The sequence below is a fragment of the Passer domesticus genome, chromosome 18, assembly GCF_036417665.1.
Source record: "Passer domesticus isolate bPasDom1 chromosome 18, bPasDom1.hap1, whole genome shotgun sequence".
NCBI lineage: Eukaryota > Metazoa > Chordata > Aves > Passeriformes > Passeridae > Passer > Passer domesticus.
The window spans coordinates 4,306,685-4,331,428 of NC_087491.1; the positions used below are offsets into that span (position 1 = coordinate 4,306,685).

At 47.7% G+C, this 24,744-nt stretch overlaps 1 protein-coding gene across 14 annotated transcripts in view; it reads left to right on the top strand.

Moving 5' to 3' along the window:
* Window positions 1-24,744, top strand: part of CACNA1B (calcium voltage-gated channel subunit alpha1 B) — a 298,893-nt gene that overhangs the window by 228,297 nt on the left and 45,852 nt on the right. For all 14 annotated transcript variants that reach the window (XM_064393626.1, XM_064393612.1, XM_064393613.1 and 11 more), the window contains 8 exons: window positions 281-387; window positions 8,219-8,315; window positions 10,932-11,092; window positions 12,133-12,270; window positions 13,119-13,320; window positions 14,910-15,074; window positions 16,063-16,173; window positions 16,340-16,423. In XM_064393626.1, the coding sequence (XP_064249696.1) occupies window positions 281-387; window positions 8,219-8,315; window positions 10,932-11,092; window positions 12,133-12,270; window positions 13,119-13,320; window positions 14,910-15,074; window positions 16,063-16,173; window positions 16,340-16,423 (1,065 nt within the window). The remainder of the gene's footprint in view (window positions 1-280; window positions 388-8,218; window positions 8,316-10,931; window positions 11,093-12,132; window positions 12,271-13,118; window positions 13,321-14,909; window positions 15,075-16,062; window positions 16,174-16,339; window positions 16,424-24,744) is intronic.

Here is a 24,744-nt window from a genome sequence, read left to right on the forward strand (position 1 = left end):
TACAAAAGAGATGCAGAATAAAACCAGGATTAATGCATGTGTGTGGAAAAAATCTCAGGGAGCAGTGAGAGCTCTCATTTCTACAGCTTTTGGCTGTGGTTTGTTGATTTGAGCTTCATTTTTGGGAGAGTTTTCCTGCCTGTTAGAGAGGAGCAGCTTGACTGAGTATCTCAGCCATTTGTGAAGGGTGCTTTGATCCAAACCCTTCTCCTGCCCCTTGGCAGGATGGATTTGGGCCATGTTTTATTAAAACTCTTCCTTTTCTGGGTTTTCTCTGCAGATGATTGACCTGGGGCTGCTGCTCCACCCTGGCTCCTACTTCCGTGACCTGTGGAACATCCTGGACTTCATTGTGGTCAGTGGGGCCTTGGTGGCTTTTGCCTTCTCGTAAGTTCATTTTCCTCCTCCTCCCAAATTCCAGGGAATAAATGACAGAGGGGGCAGGAGGCTGGCACAGGGGTAGTGGCTGTGTGATGTTTGTGGCTCCATTTCTCAGTGAAATGTTCAGTTCCTGCCCTTTTTCCAGGGGGTGGGAAGAAAAGAATAAACCCAGCTGAATTGGTGTTGTGGAATCTGGAGAAAATCCTCCCAGCTTTAGGCTGAGTCCATTCGCTGCTCATCCAAACACCCAGACAAGATTTTTGTGACTCTCTGGCCAATTCTTTTCAGGAACTCACTGTAACACTTCGTGGCAGTCCAGTGTGTCCAGTCAGTGATTGTGAGAATCTCTCTCATTTTGAGAAAACACTTCAAGAACTCAGCTGATAACTTCTGAACTCTTGGCAAACCCTTATTTCCAGAGTTGTGGATATTTATTCTGGCTCACAAACCTTTGCTATTTCTCTCTTTTTCTCTCCTCTTTCTGTACTTCCACTGAGTTTCACTTTTACTCCTCCCTCCTCAAACCCAGCTCTGTATTTATGCCTTTAAATAATACCCCGCGTTCTTCTTTCATGTCATGGAGGATTTTGAGCAACAAACACGGAGAAATAACTCTTTAAAAATTAAGATTAACTTCTCATCTGAGCCTTTTTCCTTGGAAACAACCAGAGGAAGAGCAGTGCAGCTCCTTCCATCCTTCAGGAGCCGAGCTGGAGTATGGAAAGAAATTTTCCACTCGGATTGTTGTTTGCAAATCCTTTCCTGAGAAACAATGGGAGAGACCTGGAAACAGGCAGCGGGACTTGACCAGTTTAATCTTCTGCTAAATTAGCCCCGAGCAATTAGGGGAATGTTCAGCAGCCCCGCACTCCCCGGTTTGTGACACGATGATTAGAGGAGAGGAAATTGTTTCACTTGCTAAAGAGAATTAGCAGCTAATGAGAAAAGCATCCACCTTTGTCAGGAGCCGCGGAGCGTGCCTGGGCTGCTTTAGACTGGCAGAAATTTTAAAGCAGAGCCAAATCGCTGCTCTTCCCTCAGCTCTGCACAAAAAATTGCACAAAATGTTGCCTTTCTGTTAAAATATTCCTCAGCAATTTTTTGTTTTCTGAGCTGTCAAAATTCCTGTCGCATCGAGGCTGTGAGATTTGTGGTTTAGATCTGCTTTTCTTCGGTGCAAATAGAGATAAACACAAATACAAATACAAATAAACCCTCTAAGTTAAATTAACCAAAAAGTGGATGGACAGAATCGATATTTCAGGTGTGATTTTTGGGGATATTGAAAGCTGGGCTGTGCCTGATCCTTCACCAAATTAGTCAGGTCTTGGAGAAAATCATATCCAACATAATGTTTTCAAAGGGGTGCTGCTGTCCTCTCTTTAAACATTTTGTACCTCATTAAAAATCTGATTTTTGGAGGAGCCAACTGCTCTGTCCTAAGCAAAATTGTCTTGGTGAATGTCCTGCTAACCTAAAATTTAATATCCAGCACCAAGCTGCTTTTTAAGCTTGACTGGACATGTATGGGGTTTTATTTCCCTGAATATGAAACATATCTGTGGAACATCTTTCAGAACTAGACTGACTTAAGCCAGACTGAGTTAATAAAAAATTTAACTAAAAAAAGCCATGTAGCAACATTAGAATTTAACAAAGCTCCTCTGAGTTGAAGAGAGGTAGAGAAGTAAAATAATCACATAAAACAACACAACCCAGAGTCTGGGGTTCCATGAGAATTTCCCTTTTCCATCAGGAATTCAAACTTCCAAGAGTGATGGGAGAAGGGCATTTTGGGAGCCCTTCAGAGCAGCTCCCTGTGCTGTGAGAACAAACCTCAGGCTCTGCCTTTAAATCATCTTCTCTTTGAACACCATTTTCTTTTGAGGGAGATTTTCCTTGCTCGAGTTACGGATTAAAATGAATAATTTTAATCTTTCTGAGGATTTTCATGCTCAGGTTTTCTTCTGTTGCTCATGTTGGGCCATGAATATCTAACAGCACCTCATCAGCCTCTAAATAAATTACTTCTACATCCCCTGCCTGTGCTTTATAATAGGTGCCCCAAGCTGCTTTTATTTTCCACTGTGAGTGAGTCTTGAGCAGGGTTTTACAGCCAGGGATTGCATAAACCCTGCCTAGTTACTGTCTCCCAGATTAAAGTCAGACAAGCTTATTTGTGAGATTCAGAAAAATTTGAATTTCTTCTGTGATTTTTCTGCTATCTGTAAGCCCTGCTCCTCATCCCCATTCCAGCAGGCAACATCCAATCCAGGGAATGCCTGCAGCCTCCCTGCTGGAGCCCAAAAGCTGGAAAATCAGTCATTCCCAGAAATGGCTTTTTCCTGCTCCACTTCTGAGTCCTGACAGGGTAGAGAGCCGGGACTTAGGCCCAGCTCCTGGTTTGGTTAAACCAGATGGACACACAGAGGCAGCTGAATGTTGATAACCTAAAAAAGGAGCTCCTGGAGTCTCTTTGTTGGTCAATCAGTTGGATTTTTCCAGCAAATCCTACAGCCCTGTCACCCTCCTCAGTGTCACTAAAAATGGGATTTAATGTGGCTGTCACCACTTTGTTTGCAAGAACCCACAACTGCCATATGCAAGGTGGGACTTAATTAATGTTTTTGACCTCCTGGCTGTCCACTGAAGGTGATGTGAACCAACCTCTTGCTGAATTAACCCATCCCTAAAAACCCAGGAAAAACAGAGCTCCCTGAAACCGTGCCATCTGGAATATTGCAGCAGCCTGTGTTAATTTAAGATTTGAGATGGTATCAGTCACTGGTACAAGACTGATAAAATCCAGCTCTCAAAGCAGCTATGGGTTTTCTTTCTGCCTGCAGCTTTTTAGAAGCGGCTCTGTGGTTAGAAAAATAAAAAATAAATTTCAAACAATACCCCTGGAGTGATGCTGGGAACAGTAATATGATGTTGATAATAATAAACTAATGTCTTTCATTTAGCAAAGCATTTCAAAGAGAAATCGCTTTCTTTTTCTGGAGATAAACATGCCACAAACACCCAGACATGTTTGAGTCCTTAGGGAAATGGAAGCAAACAAAAAACCCATGGAAACTTGTCACCAAAATCTCTCAGCCCCAGGTGCAGAATGTACTTGGAGGAACAGCTGAGGGAGGGCAGCAAAGATTTGGCCTGGAAAAATTTGGAACAGAGATGCCCAGAATTTCAGGTTGCTCCTGGAAAAAACAAATAGTCGAGGTTATCCCTCCCAAAGTGGGAGAGAAGAGATGTGGAGGTGTTTTTCCCAGTGGAAGGGCTGATCCAGCAGGGAGTGTGGGATTTCTGTCAGAGCCCTCCCTTCCCCGCTGGTTTATCCTGTGGCGTCGGTGGGAGTGGGCCAGGGGCTGGGGGATCTCTCTGATGTTTCTGTTTGTCATTGACTCTGCTCTTTCTTTGTCTTCTCCTCGCTGGAATCTCTCTCTAGGAGTTTCATGGGGTAATATGTTCTTCCTGTCTCTTGCTGCTCTGTTTTGCCTGTCCAACCTGTGTCCACACACTTTGCCACTGTGGAGACAACCCAGCCATGTTCCACCCATCCCATCGACCCCTCTGTCCCTTTACTGCTCATTATCCAGTGAAATGTATTATTTTAACTCATCCATCCTGATTTTCCTTCAGCAGAGATAGGAACAGACTAGCAATCCAAGCCAGAGAGTCAGAAAAAAACACATGGAGATACATCTGTACCAAAAATATTTGAGAGCCTGACTCAGTGGGCACTGAGGGGTGAAGTACAATTAATGAAAATCTTAATAACCAGGTTTAAAGAAGAAGTCTGAGTCTCTTTTAGAGGATTTCACCTCCAGCCAGCCATGCTGGAAGCTCCAGGGCTACTTGAGTCCAGTGTGGGCAATGTGACCCAGCTGGGATCCAGGCTCTGATACTGGGGAAAGTCTCTGCCGTGAAAACAGAGCTCAGGGCTTTTGCAAGGCTTTGTGAAGGAGGTTCCAAAAATTCTATTTAACCCTGTGCAAGTGGCAGTTTTGCTGTCAGTGCAGGGCCAGGGTGGGAGGCAGAGCTGTGTCCTCTGTCCCCACATTCCAGAAGCTCCAGGGGGATCCTCCACAGCGAGGAGAAGGACGCCAAGAAAAGCCTTTGATGGGGTCCAGGAAATTTGGCACTTGGTTCTTTCTTCTCTCTAGGAAAGCAGAGGATTTAGGGCAGAAAGAAGGTGGCTTTGTGTGTGGGCAGGGTGGGGTGACCTCATTTACTCTTCCAGGGAAGAATTCACTCTGCCAGGAGGATTCCAGGCAATCACAGAAGGCAGAGGCTCCACCTCACCCTGAATTTTTGATGCCCTGACTCTGAGGGGTCCATGTCACCTGAAATCAGAGCTGCTGGCAGCAGCAACAGGAACAAGCAGCTTCCATTTGAAAGAAGCACTGAATTTTTAAAGGCTCTTTTATTTATTAAAGGGAGAAAAGGCGCTGCAAAGCTCTTTTAAAAAATTCTTAATGTTTAAAATAAACATGCAGCAAACTGACACAGAAAACAACAACAAAACAGCACTGGCCTAATGCACCCAAAATTGATCTAATGCAATTTTTTGGTAGTATTCTCTTTTTTTTCTTTCTTTTTTTTTTTTTTTTCCCTCTCTGCCTTTATCCTACGCTCTTCTTTAGCTCTTATTCAAGATTCAGCTGTCCTGAATGTTGCAGTTGTTATTCTGCAGTCAATTAAAACCTTGTCTTTCCATGGCAATTTATTTTTGTTGTGAGCAATATTCAGGTCAGATGTGTGCTTGGATACACCTTTTGACTGAGTCCCAGCTCCATCTGGACTTTTTATTTTCTGGGACATCTGGCTTTGTATGAAAGCAGTGAAAAAAACCCCAATATTGGCAGAGAGGGTTTTAAAAACACCCAAACCCAACCCTGAGGGTTTTATTTGACAGAAGAGTTGCAGAGGATCCTTTTAATTAAAATGCAATTTGCATCACTCTGGGTCAGAGGACCAGGAAAAGCTTTTCCTATAGCAGGGACCTTACTGTGACAAGAAATGGGATTTTTTTTTTTCCTCGGGATTCTCTGTATGGCTCAGAGCATAAATCCCATTAAGATTTAATTGGCTCACGCTCTTTATTTGCTTAAGTGCCTGAATGGAAAAAAATCAGTCAGCCCTTCTTAGTGTCCTCTGCTGAGGCAGAAGGAATTCTGTGTGACTGGAGCTGTCTGCCCTCCACCTTTGAGCTCACTCATCCGCGCCTCTCCCATTTCAGGGGAAAGCAGGAACCAGGATTTGCCCTGCCCCACGTCTCTTCAACCTTCCTGGAAATATTAAACCCACAGAAATTCTCGCTTCAGGCGTGGAGCCTGCCCTGGGAGAGCAGAACAGGGAAATGTCTCTGTTCTCGTTTGCATCAGGCCTCATTAGTGCAGTTGTTAATTGGCACAGCAGCAGTGTGGTAATTGGGGTCTCCTGGAGTCACGAGAAAGCACCATGTGGGAATATTCTGGGGTTCTGAGCGAGCCCAGGAGGGCAGAGCTGAGCTTTGCAGGGCTGGGGGTGCAGATGGGCACAGCAGAAGCGTGGCTGTGGCTGGAGGGGATGGAGCAGAGCTCTGGGCTCCGTGTCCCCGTGTCCCATCCCTTCCCTGTCCTGCTGCCCCAGCACATGGCCCTAAAGGGTGTCCCCTGCACTCCCCCCTCAGCCCTGCCCTCCTTCCCTGGCTGTCCCCAGGAGCAGTGCAGGACTGGCTTGGCCTGGCAGAGGGGAGAGGTGCAGGGAGCAGAGGGGACAGCCCAGGGGACTCATGGGATCTGGGGACAGGTGGGATCTGCTGGGGCATCTCCTTGGCCATGACCCATTTCCCCTTTTGCTTCCCTGCTGCCGTTCCCATCCTCCTGCAGAGGCTGAACAAACTGTTCTGCAGCCAGGGCACTGCTGAGAGTCACACCAGGGAGCTGCAGCTCAGCTGGTGGCTCTGGTGACACCGAGGTGACCATGGCAGGGACAGTGAGCTGAAAGCAAATCTGCAAAGCCAAGCCTAGGCCAGACCTTCAGCTCTACTAAAACCTGACAAAGGCAGAAGAAACTGTGATGGCAGTGCCTCTTTCTTCTAGAGCAGATCAGGGATCTCTGATGAGAATTAAATATTATTTTTAAAAATATTTAATAGTTATTTTGTGGCTTTAAATCAGTCCTGTTGCTCTGGGAGTAAACCAAATGCCTGGGTTTAGAACCATGTCAATGCTCAGGGTCCAGCTGGGATGGATTAAAATGGCCCTAGAACACCCCTGAAGGATGAGAGAGGGAGAAGATAGGGACCTGTCCATGCTGTTCCCCCTCTCCTCCTTTTCTACTAAATCTTGTGGAAAGGAAATTTCTCCTCAAGTTATACATAGTTATACATGCCTGGGATACCCACAGCTCTCCAAAAATTCCTGTCTCTCTCTTACTGCATTTCCAGAGAAGTGCAATGCCTGGGAAGGGGACAAAGGGACTGGAGCTGAGGCAGGGCTGTGGGTTTGGGTTGGAGGTTCTGGTGCAGCATTACTGTTGAGTAGCACAGGGTTAGCAGTGAGTTCTTCATCCTTTGGAAGTGGATGGATTTCCACAAATTCCCTTTCCAGGACTGAGCAGGCTCAGCCAGCCACAAAACTGGGTGGTTTCCTCCACTCTTGGTGCTCCTCCCTCAGCACAGGCTGTAGGGCAGGGTGGGGGAAGCTTTGCAGTCCTTCCCAAACCTCCCTGGGTCTCTCAGGCCTCTCGTACTTCCATTATTTCCCTCTTGGAGAAGAGGAATCTCCAGCAGCCTGGAGAGCACAGAATAGGTGTGTCAGCATCTGTCCCACATGTTCTTCATTCCCACCTGTGTTCCCCTAGCGCTGTCCTAGACCCAAATCTCCAGCCATGAATAAAACTCTGTTCCAGATTTCCATCCCATTTTCCACTCCATATGAAACGAAGGGAATGTCGTTGTTTTGCCGTGGGGTTGGAAGAAGATGTACCTGTTGTCTTCTTGTGTTTCCTTATTTTGGAAGTGCACGAGGAAAGGAACTCTGTCCTTCCCCTAAAACCCCTCTTGATGTTAACAAGAGGAATGTTCTCGACCTTGCACTCGGTTTTAACAAAACCTAAACCCCAAATGTGACTGACAGCACCTGCATGCCTGAGTGGGGAGCTGCCCCAGCACTGTTCCAGGCATGTAATATATTGCCATATTACATGTTCCTGCATGGGATTGGTGGCATGTCCTCCATGGGAGACTCAGGGATGAGGGAACAGGCTCTGACCCCCAGGAGAGCTCTGTCCCTCACCAGGAAGGCTCCCAAACCCTCTTGGCACAATGTTCCTGCCAGAGAAGTGCACGGAGAAACACCCCCTGCCTCATCCAGAAACAGCCCCTGCCTCATCCAGAAACACCCCTGGCCTCATCCAGCTTGGAGGGAAGAACCTCATGTGGTTTTGTCCCTTCTCCTGCTGGGAATGGGATGGAGGAGCTGAGCCTCCTGTCCCAGTGCTGCTGCCCTGGCTGGGAGCGTTGTCCAGGTGTGGAGTCAGTGCAGGAAGGGCCTCATGTCCTGGTGAGTGGCTGGGAGGTGACAAAGCCTGGCCAGCAGGTGTGGCTGAGCCCTGCCAGGACCCTGTCCTGCCCCAGCTTTCTCCTCTGTGCTGCTGGAGACATCCCAGGTGAGGTTGGGTCATCCTGCCTGCAGCCCTGGTGAGGATGGACACAAAGCCTGTCAAAGCATCCCCAAACCCAACCAGTTCCACCACCAAAGCCACCCTGGATACCCACAAATATCCCAGTGAGTGACCTGGGGAGCAAACAATTCTCTCTGTTGTTCTTGTGCCTTTTTCTCCCTTGCAGAGGAACCAAAGGCAAGGACATCAACACCATCAAGTCCCTGCGAGTCCTGCGCGTGCTCAGGCCTCTGAAGACCATAAAACGGCTGCCAAAACTAAAGGTTAGAAAATAACCCAAATTTTTCCTTCTCTGGAGGTTTCTGGCTGATCTGAGTGGAAGCTGGTGGACACCGCTTAATCCAAGTTGTTTCTGTTGCTTTTATTTCATTGCAATGAATCTTTTTGCCAGATGAGCACAAAGAGCTGGGCAGATATAGAGCAAGTGTCAAGCACTTGCATGCTTTTGCAAACATTGTGGATAATGTTGGGGATTCTTGTAAATCCACATGAAAATTAAACCTCTACAAATAGAAAAAAAATTCAAATAAATTAAATTACAGTTCATAAGTGGGATGGTCTTTGATGTGATAAAAGAGAAAATGGGGTTGGAAGGGGTTTGGCTTTCCCTAGAGAATTTAACATGAATATTGCAAAGTTTTCCACAGGCTGTCCAAAGAGATTTGTCATTGCTATAGAAGAAGCTTTAATTTATTCATCTTTCTATTAAAGAATCCATAGTTCAGGAGTTTATCCCTAGAGCGCTGATCTAAAAAATAAAATTAATTTAATTGTCTGTGATTACTCATCCAGCACCAACAATCTGAGGTACAGCCAGGCCCTGCAAAGACAGAATGGAAGGAGTTAACAAAACTCAATAATTTCTGAGGTTTAGGGACTCTTCAATACCTTTTGTGGGCTGTTTTCTGTGAGAGCTGGGAAGAAAGCAGTGAATGTTTTGGAAGAGTGAAAATGTGTTTGACAATTTCTATTTCACATCAAAATAAAGGTCAGCTGTTCTGTAGATTTGCTTTTGTCTGAGCCCACTATTCATGCTTAAATAATTTTAGTTTTATGCTCACTAAATTTATCTAAAAAGGAACATTAATGTTGAACCATGTAGGAATTTAATGTAGGATTTCTGGGCTGATCACAGGGATTTCCATCAGGATTTCTGGGTTGATCAGAGGGATTTCCATCAGGACTTCTGGGCTGATCAGAGGGATTTCCATCAGGATTTCTGGGCTGATCAGAGGGATTTCCAACAGGATTCCTGGGTTGCTGTCTTAGTTTGAAAGGACGTGTCTGCTAAGGAAGGCGGGAGCCTCTCTTGAAATAGAAAATGTAAACCCCTCCCTCTGAATTATTATAATTTTGAAATTAAGGGGCTCTCAGGCAAAAATATGGAAGTAAGAGTAACAGTTCTTTACTAGGAAAATTAAAATACAAATGCAGTAATACAAAACAACAAGAAAACACCACTGCCAGAGTCAGAACATGCCCTGACCCCCTGTGTGTCAGGGTGGTGGCACAGTCCCATCCCATGGGGGCTCAGCCCTCCTGCAGTGCCAGCTGTGCTTCTGCTGGAGCAGGGATCCTGCACAAGGGGGGAGTTTTCCTCTGCAGCTCCAGGGCTGCTGGAGATGGGCCTGCTCTCCCTCTGGGAATGCAGGGCAGGAGAAAGCTGCTCCTCTGGGAATGCAGTGGGCAGAGGCTGCTGTGCTGTTCCAGGCTCAGATTGTATCCAGGTAGGAATGCTTGGCTCCTGCCCTGGGTGGAGCATCTCCCCATGGGATGCTGGAATTTGATCAGCCCTGCAGGGACACTCAGTGGCCCATTAACAACAGATTCCTCCTCTCCCCTCCCTCCTGGAGGGAGGATGGTTCCTGGAAGAGATAAAGAAAACTGCCCCACCTGTTTTTAAGGGCTGACCTGTTAACAGAAAATAAGAATAGAATACACCTCCAGCCACATCTCACATTTGCAGCCTAAGACAGTTGCATCAGGAGTAATTCTGTGAATGATTCACTTTCATTCAGAGGAACAGAAGCAGGATTGTACAAACCCTGTGTTTAGGCAGGGACTGCTCAATTTCTGGTATTATGACAAACTTCTGACTAAAATGAAACTGCAAATTACTTGTAATGAATCAGGGCCTCATACCAACGTAGGAAATGGATTTAAGGAGTTCTTTGCAGGGAGTTTGGGAGTGCACATGCTGACTGCATTAGTCACACCTCATTTTGACCGACAGCTCTTTTGAAAAACATTTATTCAAAACATTTGGTTGTTTTGTTTCTGGTATTTTTTCCTTATTATTCCAACAGTTTTTATCCAGCCACTGGAACTAAAATAAAAACAAGTGCAATTTTCATTTTATAATGAAATGTTTGCTCAGGACTAATACTGTCTTGACAAGATGTGATTGTCTTTATAAATGTTATGAGCAGCATCAGAAAATTCAGTGGCACAACTGAAGTTGTGGATAAAGCAGGAGATGAAGGAAGTTGGAGTTATTTCTCTCAGCTTTGGGATGTGTTTTGGAAGCAAAAATCCATTGAAGCATCCATGGGTGGTGGGATGGGTAATAAGTCCCGAATGAGAGGGATTTAGGTGGGATATTGGGAAGGAATTCTTCCCTGTGAGCGTGGGGAGGCCCTGGCACAGGGTGCCCAGAGCAGCTGTGGCTGTCCCTGGATCCCTGGAAGTGTCCAAGGCCAGGTTGGATGGGACTTGGAGCAGCCTGGGACAGTGGAAGTTGGGAATGTGATGATCTTCAAGGTCCCTTCCAGCCCAAACCCTTCTGTGATTCCCTGAGTGTGGTTAAATGGTGGTGCCAAGATTTTGGATGAACTTTTCCTTTCTTCCTACCCTTTGACCTTGTCCCCCTGCACCCCCAGGCTGTCTTTGACTGCGTGGTGAACTCCCTGAAGAACGTCCTCAACATTCTCATTGTTTACATGCTCTTCATGTTCATCTTCGCCGTCATCGCCGTGCAGCTCTTCAAGGGCCGCTTCTTCTACTGCACCGACGAGTCCAAGGAGCTGGAGAAGGACTGCAGGTACAGCTGGGAGCAGGGAATGGCAGGGAGCCGCTTCCTCCAGCTCCCCAGGCTGGCCCAAAGGCAGGGATTTGCTGAGTGGGAAGAGTCTTCTGTAAATAAGAGCAATAATTCATCACAGGTACCCTGGAGGTGAATTTTCCCTTCTTTTTCTTAAGCAGCTCTGTCATTCCTGGCTCTGATCTTCAGGACACAGGGGAAGCAGCTTCTTTCCTGGGAAAGCTGAGTGTGATATTTGTGAAGGAATTGTGATAGTGTGACTCCTCTTTCCACCTGTTGCCTCCATTCTTAGAGCTCTTATGAATTAGAAAAACACACTGAATAAATAATCAGAAGCGTGGGACGTTAAAGAGCTACTAATTAGCGAGGAGAGGGACAGGATGTGAATATCTTAAAAGCCCTGTCATGCTTTGTTCTTCCCAGCAGGCTGGTAAGGTGTGTTGTGCATCTCATTAGCTTTTTTCTTGGCACCCAAAGTACCTCCTCAGCACTGTCCTGCTCTGCCTGTCCCTCTCCTGCTGCCTGGCACCTGCAGCGCTCGTCCCTGATGGGGTCTTAGGGGCTGTCACTGCAGTTCTTCCTTGGAAAAATGCAGCGAAATTACAGAAAGTAATGTGAAATTACAGAGTAGGGTAGGTTGGAGAGGGTTCTCCACATGCCAGGCCCCTCAAAGTGGAATACATTTAGGAATTAGATCCAACCCTGGAGCAGAAGGCAGGAGATGTTTCCCCATCAAGCAGAAGTTTCACGTGGGGTCAGACAATTGAGGGGCAGGCATGGTGTTCATGGCTAACTTTGCCTAATGAATGAATGGCCCGATTAAAATATCTTTCATTTTCAAACCTCAGGTCCAGTTCTCATGGCTAGGACTGGTTCAAAAATTGTCTTTTACTTTTGTCATAGACTTTGAGGGAGTCCCTTTGTCTTTTACCCACAGCACAGTCCAGACTGTGCTGCTGGGGCTTTCCAACACTCCTGAGTGCTAAGAAATACCTGATCTGCTTTAATTCTCTCATTGGCTCTAAATCTCTTTTTCCTAGGGGTCAGTACCTCGATTATGAAAAAAATGAGGTGGAGGCACAGCCCAGGGAATGGAAAAAATACGAGTTCCACTACGACAACGTGCTCTGGGCTCTGCTCACGCTCTTCACCGTGTCCACAGGGGAAGGGTGGCCAACGTGAGTACATGGCACTGGCAGGGGCTGATGGAGCAGGTAAAGCAGGTCCCCAAAGCTCTGAGGGACAGCAGGTGACCTGGGAAATGAGAAAAGTCTTTTATCAACTAAGTTTTGTGTGATTATTGGGTGAACCAGCAGGCAGAGCTCTGCATCTTCCTTGGTGCTCTCCTGAGCTTGCGCAGGAATGCTCAGAAAGTTTTCAGTTCTTGCTTCAGGCTTTTGGACTCACACACCTTTCTCAGGTGGAAATGGAAATGGTAGAAAACAAAGGGGAAATGGTAGAAAACGAAGGAAGAAAAGTGTTGTGAGCTCTGCCGAAAATCTGCTGGGCGTGACAGGCCCCAAATGACATTTCCTGTTCAGCACATGACTTTATTTTGGCACACGTGGAGTGCGGTGTGTGGCCAGGGCTTCTCCGCCTCCACGTTCAACTCTTTCATAAAATAAAGACTAAAACAGCATCAGCCTCCCTTTTCCAGTCCCTCACTGTGTTCCCCTACTTGGATGTCATCAACACCTCTCTTTTCCCACTCTTACTCCATCCCTGTTGACCAGAGAAGAGAAGCCAGATCCAGCTGGATCCTCTCCCCTTTGGGAGATCAGGGGGGATCAGTGGATCCGGGCACAGAAAATCTCCACCATTCTGCAGAATGGTGAGAGCAAAGGGTTTCCCTAAAAACATCCTCAAGGAAAACTTCTTCCCAGCCTCGTGGATGGGAGCAAGCTTTTCCTGAGCATATGTGGAAAACCCTGCACGTGAGTGAAGGCCAGGGAGTGATTCTCAGGGGGTCCTTGGTGCTTCCCAGGGCTTGTGTTGACCTTTCCTCTCTCTTTGCATTTGCTTGCAGTGTGCTGAAGCACTCGGTGGATGCCACCTACGAGGAACAAGGGCCCAGCCCTGGCTACCGGATGGAAATGTCCATCTTTTACGTGGTGTATTTTGTTGTCTTCCCTTTTTTCTTTGTCAACATCTTTGTGGCGTTAATCATCATCACCTTCCAGGAGCAAGGAGATAAAGTGATGTCAGAGTGCAGCCTCGAGAAAAACGAGGTACCCACCTCTTCTGACTCCAGAGTTGGTGTTCCAGGGGCTCAGAGCCCCTGTGTCCTGGTGGAAGGCCACTCCCCATTCCCCCTGTGCTGGGGGACTAGAGAGCAGTGGTTATTGGAGGGTGTGTGGTGTAGACACCAAAGAAATGAGTGGCTGTTTCAGCTTCTGCAGAAAACAAACCCCAGGGAGAGCCCCCAAGTGCTTCCTGTTGGGAACCACTGTCCCACATCCCCCTGGACCACACCACAGGGAGGATGGGCAGGCCCTGGCACAGGGTGCCCAGAGCAGCTGTGGCTGCCCCTGGATCCCTGGCAGTGCCCAAGGCCAGGCTGGACAGGGCTTGGAGCAGCCTGGGACAGTGGAAAGTGTTCCTGCCATGGCAGGGGTGGCACTGGATGGGCCTTAAGGTCCTTTCCAGCCCAAACCTTCTGTGTTTGCTCGAGTGTGGAGGGGTAGAAGGAGGCAAACCTTGAGGGCAGACCTCAGAAACCAAATTGAGGTTCAACTGCTGTGGCTGCCCAGAGGAAAACCTCTCTCCAGGCTGATTTTGTGCCTGACTGGGATTTTTCCTCCTGGCAGCAGCCAAAAGGAGATGCCTTGAGAAGAGTGTAAGACCAGGGTAGAAGAAGCTGTGAGGCTTTTATTTAAAGCCCTCAAAAATACCATTGTTTTCCACTCAGAGACCTCCTGAGCTGGTTTTGCTTTAGTTACTGGCATCTGGGTATCTTCCTGCCATGGGTGTATCCAGTTTCCTTCTCAATCTGTGCAGATTTTTAGCATCTGCAGAATCCTTCCTCCAGGGTCCCACAGCCTCAATGACCTCTTTTGGGAAGAACCATCTCTTTTCATAAATTTTGAAACTGGAACCTGATTTTTGATGAAAAGAGATGAATTTTTAAGTGATTTTTAATTAGTTCCTTGTTTGTCTAAATGAGCAAAAAGTCCAAAATAAAGCAGAATATTTAGAGAGCTTTGCCGATGTTATTTTCCAACTGAACAGAAAGTGACTTGCAGTTTTTATGTAAATTCAAGATGAGAAAATGCTCCAGAATCAAAACCTCTTGGTAAAAGCAATTTGGATCAGTTTTATGTTCATAATAAAGTGAACAGAAATAGCCAGTGAAGGGGATCTTTGAGAGTTCCCCTAAGTGCTTTTGGTGGATAATTAATTGGTAAATTCAGTTTTCATTTTATGAAATATTCTGAGCTCTTTAGGTGTTGTGTGTGAGGATACACCCAAGTTCCACAATACTTTTTAAAAACCACAGATAACATCTTTACCAATCCTCTGATTCCTACAATCACCCATCAGGAGGAATTGGAAGTGTTTTTAGAAGTGGGAAGGGATCAGGACCTAGGAGGAGTGGGGCTCTAATGGAATGTGGGAGGACTGCAAGGGGCATAGGAATGTTATAAGGTAAATATTCCAGGAAAATGGATCAGGATTTGGGGATTCTGTGCTGCATTTTACAGGAACAGTCAGTACTCACTTGGTGTAAATGCTCTGCTCGCTCTCCCAGCCACATCCCAATGGATAAAGACTTACAGCCCTTCTTCTGGCATCTTTTCATCCCCTTTTTGTTTTGTAGAGGGCCTGCATAGACTTTGCCATAAGTGCCAAGCCCCTGACCCGCTACATGCCTCAGAACAAGCAATCCTTCCAGTACAAGATGTGGAAATTCGTGGTGTCCCCTCCCTTTGAGTATTTTATCATGGTCATGATTGCTCTCAACACCATCGTCCTCATGATGAAGGTGAGTGGGATCTCCCTGAATCTTGGAATTTTGGGCTGTTGGATGGAGGGACTCTCACCTTGAGAGCTGGGGGTGCTCAGCAGAGCAGCCACCACTCCCCATGTGCCTGGTGGGATTCCTTTGGCCCCTGAGGGAGGTGGATTAGCCAGGATGAGATCCTACCAGTGGGGTTCCCTGCAGTGGTGGTTGGGCTCAGCCCCTTTGGTGTGTGACCATGGGATGGGAACTGGGATCTGGAGGTCCTGATCCCCAGTCCAGCCTGAGCTTTCTCCTGCAGAGAGGAGGCTGCTCAAAGTCCAGTCAGGCCATGGAAATTCAAACTGAAACATAGTAGGTTTAGATGGGATATTGGGAATTAGGAATTCTCCCCTATAAGGGTAGGCACAGGGTGCCCAGAGCAGCTGTGGCTGCCCCTGGATCCCTGGCAGTGCCCAAGGCCTGATTGTACAGGGCTGGGAGCAGCCTGGGACAGTGGGAGGTGTCCCTGCCCATGGCAGGGGTGGACTGGATGATGTTTAAGGTCCCTTCCAACCCAAGCCATGCTATGATTCTGTGAAATGACTCAATTTTGGAACAAAGCATCAAGCTCCTGGGATGTGAGCCAGAGTGGGGGAGAGACACAGGTGGATGACGTCCCCTCCCATCCATTTCCTATCTTTGAGTATCTTCACAATCAAGGAGTCCCCATATTCTTAGTGGAAGAAATAGTCCTGCACTTGTCCTTTGGGCTGGAAAATGCCCTTCCTCCCTCCTGGTCCCTGCTGTGCTTACAGGGGGATGTCCCTCAGCAAGTCTCCAGTGCTGGGGATATTCCAGCTGCCCCCTCAGTACAGGATGGAGCAAGAGAGATAGGAATAATTGTGTTGTAACCCCAAATCCCATTTCAAGTGAGCCCAGAATCCTGACTAAAATGACCTGGAATCAGCTGGGCAAGGTTTTACTCTGTCAGTGATCTTCCAGTAATAGCTTTTCTTCTGTCCCACTTTAGTTCTATGATGCTCCAGAAGCATATGAAGAAATGCTGAAATGCCTGAACATTGTGTTTACATCCATGTTTTCTATGGAATGTGTGCTGAAGATCATTGCCTTTGGTGTACTGGTAGGTGCCTTCCTGGCTCACTTCCACCTCTTTCCCCTCTTGATGAAATGCTCGAGTTTCGTGACACGCATTTAAAAACAGACAAACAAAAAAACCCCTGACCTGTGCTGGCAACAAGAAAATAACCCCTGGATCCCTCTATTCCCCTTGTGTTCTCCTTTGGCAGAATTATTTCCGAGATGCCTGGAATGTCTTTGATTTTGTAACAGTGTTGGGAAGTATTACTGATATTTTAGTAACAGAGATTGCGGTAAGTACAGTTTGCTCAATTTATTTCATTTATAAACCAAGCTGTGCCCTGTCAAGACACTGAACCTTCTCCCTACCAGCCTTATTCCCTGGAGCTGCCTCTGGGAGTCATGATGGCCTTGCCTGACCCTGTTCCATGAGCTCTGCTTTTCCATGGAGCTGAGCACAGCTGTCTGCCCCAAAGAGGGAAGGCTCTGATGAGAAGGACAGTGCTCGTGACTCTGCCAGGAAGCAGCTCCCTCTCTCCTGCAGAAAACTACTCTATCCCCAGGCCTTTTCTGCCTATTCATGGAAAAATCCAGCTGAATTTAAGAGAGGGGAAAGATCAAAGGGATTCTGCTTTGTTTTGTGTTAATATGGGAGGTTTTTTGCAGGGCCTTGCGGTGTCTGGCCCTTGGGGTTCCTGTCCAGTCTTGGTCACGGGGCAGGGTGAGGGTGAAGGGAAGTGACAGGGACACAGGGAAGGGAAGAGGTGAAGAGTCTGGACTGGGGGAACGTTCCTGTCACAAAAGCTCTGTGGGGCAATGAATAAACAAACAGCTTTCCCACAGGATTTCTGGCCAGCCCTACAAGGGCTGCTGTCTCCCTGCTAACAAGCCTCGTACATCTCACAGAGTGGCCAGACTTGTCATTAAATTCTGGAGGATTTTTCCATAAGGGCAGCCAATGTCTGTCTCAATCCCTGACAGTCTGATATTACCCGATGTATAAATTGCTCCTCTCCTCTCCCAGTGCATGTTGTAGCTGATGATGTATCAGAGTGTGATGAATTTGAACTTGACCATAACTTTTTTCCTCAGTCACAGAGGTTTGCCTGTAGATCTGTTTTGTGTGTGCTCAGAACTCCCATGTTCCTTTACAGGTGGTGGTGAAGACCATTTCTGACTGTTTCTAACAAAATGCATTTTTATTTAACCTCCTTGGTACAAAATAATGCACAACCCCCCAGGTTTTCCTCCCCATACAAATGGTGTTCATTTATCTGATGGTGAATCCTATGTTGTAGGCTTTGGATTTTGTTTTCAGTGCAACCAGGCTGAAGTTACTCATCTCACCCTCTCTGAGTGCTGTGGGAAGGCACAGGGTGCTTGTCCCCACTCCCTCTGCCATGGGATGTGTTTTCTTGCCAAGAGCACCCAAACTTTTGCCACGGTTTGAAAATTTGTGGAAACATTTGTAAGTCAGCCACAAACAGACTGAAGCTTTTCCAACCCCACTTTGGCCATGTTTCCTGGGAGGAAGCAGCACTGACAGCTCACACTGGGTAAGGGAGCCTCTGGTTGCTCCCAGACTGGTGTCGTCTCCTTCAGGAATGTTTCTGCTTCTCAACACCAAGTCCCCATGCTGCTAAAATCCTCAATTTTGGAGCTATTTCACAGGCAAGGAGCAGCCACAGTGTTGCCCTTCCCTGCTCAGTTAATGGGACATTTCCCCTCCCTCCAGCTCCCACAGCATGGCCCAGCCAGGGAATTGCACCAGGCTGGGCTCTGAGACACTTCCAGCATCAAAACCTCTGCAGAGTCATGGGAATTGCCCCTAAAACCCCAACAGGGCTAAGCTCCCAGGGACCCATGTGCCTTTCCCTTCTCCTCCCAGTTGGAAAGAGGTTTTTGGTTTATGAGCAACTGGATCCATCAGTACTAAAAGAGGATTTTCTGAAGGAGGTCACCAGATTCCCCTGGCAGTGCCCAACATGGAGCTGATCACAAACATCTCTCACATAAAAGCCAGATGCCCCCAGGACCACTCCAGCCCTGAGCTCTCAGTCCTTTGTGTCTCTGCTCTCTCTCAATCCTCTCCCTTCTGCAGCACCCAGGAGAGGTTGATCTCCCAAGTAAGAAGCAGCAAGGCAAGGGGAAACAGCCTCAGGTTGCTCCAGAGGAAGTTTAGGGTGGATATTAGGAATAATTGCTTCATGGAAGGGGTGGTCAGGCACTGGAATGGGTAGAGTCCCCATCCCTGGACGGATTTGAAAACTGTGTGGATGTGGCACTTGGGGACAGTGTTTAATGGTGGCCTTGGTAGTGCTGGGGGAATCTCGATGATTTCGGAGATTTTTTCCAACTTGAACAATTCCCTGATTTCTGTATGGTCACCAGATCCCCTTCTCTGCTTTTCCCTTCAGACAGAGATTGCCCATAGGTCATCATCCCCTGCCACTTTTCTTTCTAAACTTGGTTTTCAACACTTCTTCGATGCAGCTCCTGCCTGATCTCTCCAGCAGCCCTCCATCCCCATGGGACAGCCACCAGCACACACCTCCTTAAGCCACACACATCCATGCCAGCTTCCCACAGGGACAGTGCACAGGGATCAAGGGGATCTGCACAGTGCCCTGAGCAGCTCAATTTGCTTGCAGGGGACAATGATGGCCAGGCCTGAACACCCCTGCTTTGTTCTGGCACTGAGTGTTGGCAGTGGTGCCCTGAAGATCACACGGGTAATGGGATTGATAACAGGATTGGTAATGGCAGCTGGCCATGAGGGATGCCCCTCATGGAATTCATTCCACTTCAGCCAGTGGAATGTGGTGGATGTGGTCTTGTACCAAGCTCTCCACTGCCACTAAAACCTTCCTGCCCTCAAAGCCAGGCTGGACAGGGCTTGGAGCAACCTGGAGCAGTGGAAGGTCCCTGCCCATGGCAGGGGGTGGAAGGAGATGGGCTTTAAGGTCCCTTCCAGCCCAAACCATTCCATGATTTTATAATTCTCCCCTTGTATTGAGAACCTGTCACTGCAGGTCCCCAGCTGGGTAATAACTAGCATTGACTCCATGATTCTCAGAAGGCTGATCAATCACTTTTTTATACTATACTTATTAAGAAACCCATCACCCTTACTGATGGAGGGTTGGCTACAGGTGGACCCAATTGGTCCTTCAATCCAAACACCATCAGCAGTGGCCAATTAAGAAACCACCCTTTGGTAAATGAATCTCCATAACACATTCCACATGTGCACAACACCAGGTGTAGCGAGTGAAGATAAGAATTGGTTCTCATTCTTTTCTCTGATCTCACAGCCTTCCCCAGGACGATGCCTGGGAAAGTTGTGCCTGCTCTCTGTGGCCGGAGAGCTGCTGCCACAAGAATCAATGTAGGAAAAGGAACCAATAGAACCAGTTTGATCCAGTTTTGAACCAATAGTTCCAAAATAGAACCAAGTTTAGAAAAATGTAGGAAAAAGGAGCTGATGCAGAGATGTGCAGGGATGGAGGTGAGGAGCAGGAGGTGCCTCACTCACAGAGCAGAGCCCAGCTGTGGCCTCTGCCCAGCCTCTTTCCCTTTGCAATTCCAGGTAGGGTAAAACAGGAAATAAAGGCTGGGGACGAGCATCCACTCAGCTGCTGCTGAACCAGCCCCACCTCACCTTCCTCAGGGCACTCTCCTGCAGAAGGGAATAAGCAGAGAGAACAGTTCTTGGATCACCAGTCCCACAGCTGTGTCCCCAGCAGGGAATGGCCCTTTCTCCTTGTGCCTTCCTCAGCTCCAGCCTCCCCTCCTCTGCTGGGCAGAGTTTGGGGCAGCCCCTTCAGTCCCTCCAACTCTCCTGGCAGCCATTCCTATGGAATTTCCTCGGCTGGGAAGTCCAGGTGACACCACCAGGACCTTGAGTGCCAGCCTGCAGCTGTCCCTGTCCCACCACCCTCCAGGTCCCCCTGGAGGTGTTTCCTAGGTGGGACATTGAGCTCAGGCTCACAAATAGTTGCACAGCACTGTTTTCCTCCATATTTTAAAGCTAGAAGTGTTCTCCAAAGGTAAATAATCCTGGGTGGCCTCACCTTGACAGACCTGGCTTCCACCAGCCTTGTTTGGTACCTTTAACCCTTTGAGAAGTAAAGACAAAAGGAAAAGAAATGTGTGGATTAATTAATTTGTTTTAATTTTCCTGGTCATGTCACATGTAATTTAATTTGTGATTGTAGTGGAATATCTATTTTTTTATTTCCTCAGGCAAAAGTATAAATGTCAGTTTTTTTACCCTCAGTAATTGAGGGAAAAGAGGTGGGATTAAAGAAAAGGTGTCCTTGTGGACACAGTCAGCCTTGGGAAGCTGAGTGGGTGTTTAGCAAACTGACATCTATTTCTATGCCTGGAAATATAAAAAGCCATCCTGAGAAGTGTTTGTGAATTGTCTCCAAATTTGCATTACAAACTGAAATGCAAATAACAACTGCACTGTCTGTGTTACCTCAAGGATCTCCGAATCTGTTTTGGTTCAAAGCATTTTTTATTTCTGGAGTTCCCATAAAATAACACCTCCCCCGATAGCCCAACGGTTTTTTTCTAGTGAAATTTTTCAGAGTTTCCTTTTTGCTTGTCCTGATTACTCATTTTCTCTTTTGTTTCCTGTTTTTGTTCCTTATTTTCCTTATCTACCTGCTGAATCACGCCATCCAATCAACATACAATGCGAAAACCATGTCTCCGTCTGTATGTTGTGCACCTGCTGCTCAAAAAAAAATATAAAACTTTGTAAATAATCTTGCAAATATCCATCCATGACAACATCACATATAGGACACGGTTGGTTTCATTGAATTTAAACAATTCTTTAAATTCTCTGCTTTGATTTTCTCTCGTTTTTCTTTGATTTGTTACGTTTTTGGTTTTGGTTTGTTTTTTTTTTTTATGAGAGTTCCGATTGCACTGGTGGAAAAGCCTCACTGCAGCGTGCCCCAAAGTGGCTTCTGCCCTGCACTCCCCTCCCTGGGCTCATTGGTGACCTGAGCAGTTGCCAATAGCCCATCCCTGCTCCCTGTGCCACCCCTGTGCCAAAGGGGACACTGCCACTTGCTTTATTTCCGTGGGCAATGGGAGGAATGGCGAGGGAAGGATGTTCTGCACCTGGAAACGCTGGGGTTTGGAGGTGGTGGTACCAAATTCAGCTCTCTGTACGTGGGTTTCGCTTCTTTTCGGATGAGAGGATGGAGCTTTCTGCTGAAGGAAGCACCTATGTGTTGTAAGGCAAAAATATTACTGGGGTGATGGCAGACTTGCTTCCCTCAAATCAAAAATGATGGGAAAGAAGGATCTTAAATTTGAAAATTCTCTGTGACACCAACCCAAAGAAGAACCCATTTTCCCACCATAGTGAACACAGAGTCACTGGATGCAAACCCAAAACCCCAAGTAAAATGAATAAATCATGTTATGACCAGAGCTGAAAAGTACCAGGAACCACATCCCACTGGAAATTCAATGCCAAAGTGCAAATTTATTCCAAAAATGCCTTTGGAAATATTGGCCTTTATCTTTGAAAATCACCAATTAAACAAAACAGAATCTATAAAGGAAAATGCAATCAGAAATATATATATATATATATATATTTCCATTTGTAATTATTTTGGCTATGGTGGATAACACAAATGAGACCAAAAGCTTCTCAAAAATCCTTGCTCAGCCACCTGACACCAGCTCTTGGATCTGTGAACATCCACCTTTCCTGTTGCACAGTTGCTGTTAAGAAAGAAATCAGGGTGAATTTTTATTTCCAGGCTGCACAGAATCTCCATGGATGTTCATGGAGGGTCCTGGGGGAAATTTTCTGCTGGCATGCAGCAGAGAAAAAGACAATGTGTAAGTTCAGAGCTTGCCCAGTGCAAGCCAAGAAGGGAATCCTCCATGGTGCTGGATCCCTTCCAGATGTGTGGGAGCAGTCAGGATAAATTTGGAGACGTTGTCTGCTGCACACCTGGCCCAGGCAGCACAGAAAGGGGCTCTGGCATTAGATGTGAACATAAAAATATACTGGGGGAAAATCAGTTTGCTAAATTTCGGCTGCTGTCCCTGTTCCTGGTCAAAGATTGAAAAGCTCATCCTGCACTTTGATAGGATTGGTGTCGTTATTCCATAAAGACAGGTCCAGGCTCCTTGACCATTTGGCATTCAAGTGAGGTCTCTAGAGCACTACGTTGTCCTCTGGATCTGCTGCAGTGACACAGCAGGAGAAGCAAAGCTGAGAGGAATCCTGGAGGGCAGGAGCTGAGGACAGAGCTCCCCGGGGCTGCAGCTCCTCCCGAGGGGCAGCTCCCATCCCTGCTCTGGGACAGGGACAGGAGCCAGGGCACGGCTGGGGCTGGGCCAGGGCAGCTCAGGCTGGAGCTCAGGGCAAGGCTCTTCCCCCAGAGGGTGCTGGCACTGCCCAGGCTCCCCAGGGAATGGGCACGGCCCCGAGGCTGCCAGAGCTCCAGGAGCCTTTGGACAGCGCTGCCAGGGATGCCCAGGGTGGGGTTGGTGGGGGGTCTGGGCAGGGACAGGGCTGGGTGATCCTTGGGGTCCCTTCCAGATCAGGATATTCTGTGATTCTGTCAAGTAGGGAATGAGGACAGTTCTGGGCATCACACACAAATAATTTTTCCAGCATTCCTGACTCAGGACGGAAGGACTGATAGGAAGTCCCTCCAAAGGCAGAGTCCTTGAGACACAGACAAGGGTGGCAAAAACCTTCAGTCTCTTAAAATCAGCAGTGGATTTCCCAAGCTCCAGATGAAGTCAAGACCCTGTGTAAGATTCAGGAAAAGTTCAGTGCTGGCAATACCATGGACATTTAAATGGGAACTCAGCCATTTCCTTATCAGTAATTCCTTAATTAATTAATTAATTAGGTGATTCTTGTTGATGCCAGATGAAGAGAAGTCCTAAAGCTTCCTGAGTGATTCCATTCTTGGCTTGGTCAGATGCCTCTTCTTGCAGCTCCTTCTGTATCCCTGTGGACAGAGGGAGCAGCCCCTGTGCTGGGCAGGAAACCACTGCTGCTGAAGGCACTGGCACACAGATCCAGGCAGTGCCTGTGCCCTGCTCTTCATGGCTTTCCTGCTTTTCACTGTGGAAAACTCTGGAGCCCGCAAAAGAAGCAGGACATGGAGATCCTGGAGTCCAGAGGAGGCCATGGAGCTGCTCCAAGGGCTGGAGCCCTCTGCTCTGAAGCCAGTCTGGGAGAGCTGGGGGTGCTCAGCTGGAGAGGAGAAAGCTCCAGGGAGAGCTCAGAGCCCCTGCCAGGGCCTGAAGGGGCTCCAGGAGAGCTGGAGAGGGACTGGGGACAAGGCATGGAGGGACAGGACAGAGGCAGAGGGCAGGGATGGATGGGATATTGGGCATTAGGAATTGTTCCCTGGCAGGGTGGGCAGGCCCTGGCACAGGGTGCCCAGAGCAGCTGTGGCTGCCCCTGGATCCCTGGCAGTGCCCAAGGCCAGGTTGGACAGGGCTTGGAGCAGCCTGGGACAGTGGGAGGTGTCCCTGCCATGGCAGGGGTGGAAGAGGATGAGCTTTAAGGTTTCTTCCAACTCAAAACATTCTGGGATTCTATGAAAACAGCCTAAGAAAGGGTAACAGAGCAGGCTCCCATGGTGGGACAGCCTTCAAGGGCAGCTCCTTATCAGTGGTGTTTATTCTCCCTGTTGCCCCACTCCTCCCAGTTTTCTTCAGGGATGCATGGCCCATCTCCTGTTGTGGGAAGTGGTGGCAGTGCCTGGCCATGCCCAGACCCCCAGGTTCCCTTCAGTACCACCAGCCCTTCCTTTTCCAGGAAAATAGTGACAGGCCAGGGGGAAATGACTTTCCAAAACTAATCTATTACTTCTCAGATGGATGATAAAATTCTAAAGCTCTGGTGCCTGTTGTGAGCACCGTGAGCATCTGTGCAACAGGAAAGCAAAAAAAAACAACCTGGAAAGGATGACTTTGATAACCCAGATATCAGATCTGTGCATGGCACAGAGGTGGCTCAGTGGGAGGAGAACTGATGCCAAAAACTGTTCTACTCGAGAAATACAGCAATGTGGAGTTTCCCCTTTGGCTGCATGCCATCCCAATTCCTGCCTGGAGAGTTGAGGTGTGGGAGGATGGGTTTTGTCTGTGGGGTGCTGAGGGTGCCACACACGTGGAGCCCTTGCAGCCCCCAGCAGCGTGGGGAATTGGCCTCTCTCCGGGCAGTGCTGAGAACAGTCCTTCCAACATCCCAGGGTGTCGGTGCTGGGGGATTTTCCTGGGTTGGGAGTGGTTCCATGTGGAGCCAAGGCTTTCACTACTCTTTAGGAAGTGGCAATGCCACAGTTAAATAGGGAATGTGGGGGGGGGAAAAATAATCTATGGGCTGTTTGTCCATCCAAATCCCAGGGAATGGGGGGGTCCCTGATGTAACTGCACAGTCTTGAACCCTTTTCCCATTTCCATCCCTTTTCCATGGGTAGCACTGGGGCAGCTCAGCTTGCAGTGAGCCCAGCCCAAAGCAGTGTTAAACATCCAGGCAGCTGTGATGATGAGGTTTTAACAAAGCCTGAGCAGGACAATGTCCCTGCTCTTGGGCTGCAGTTATGTG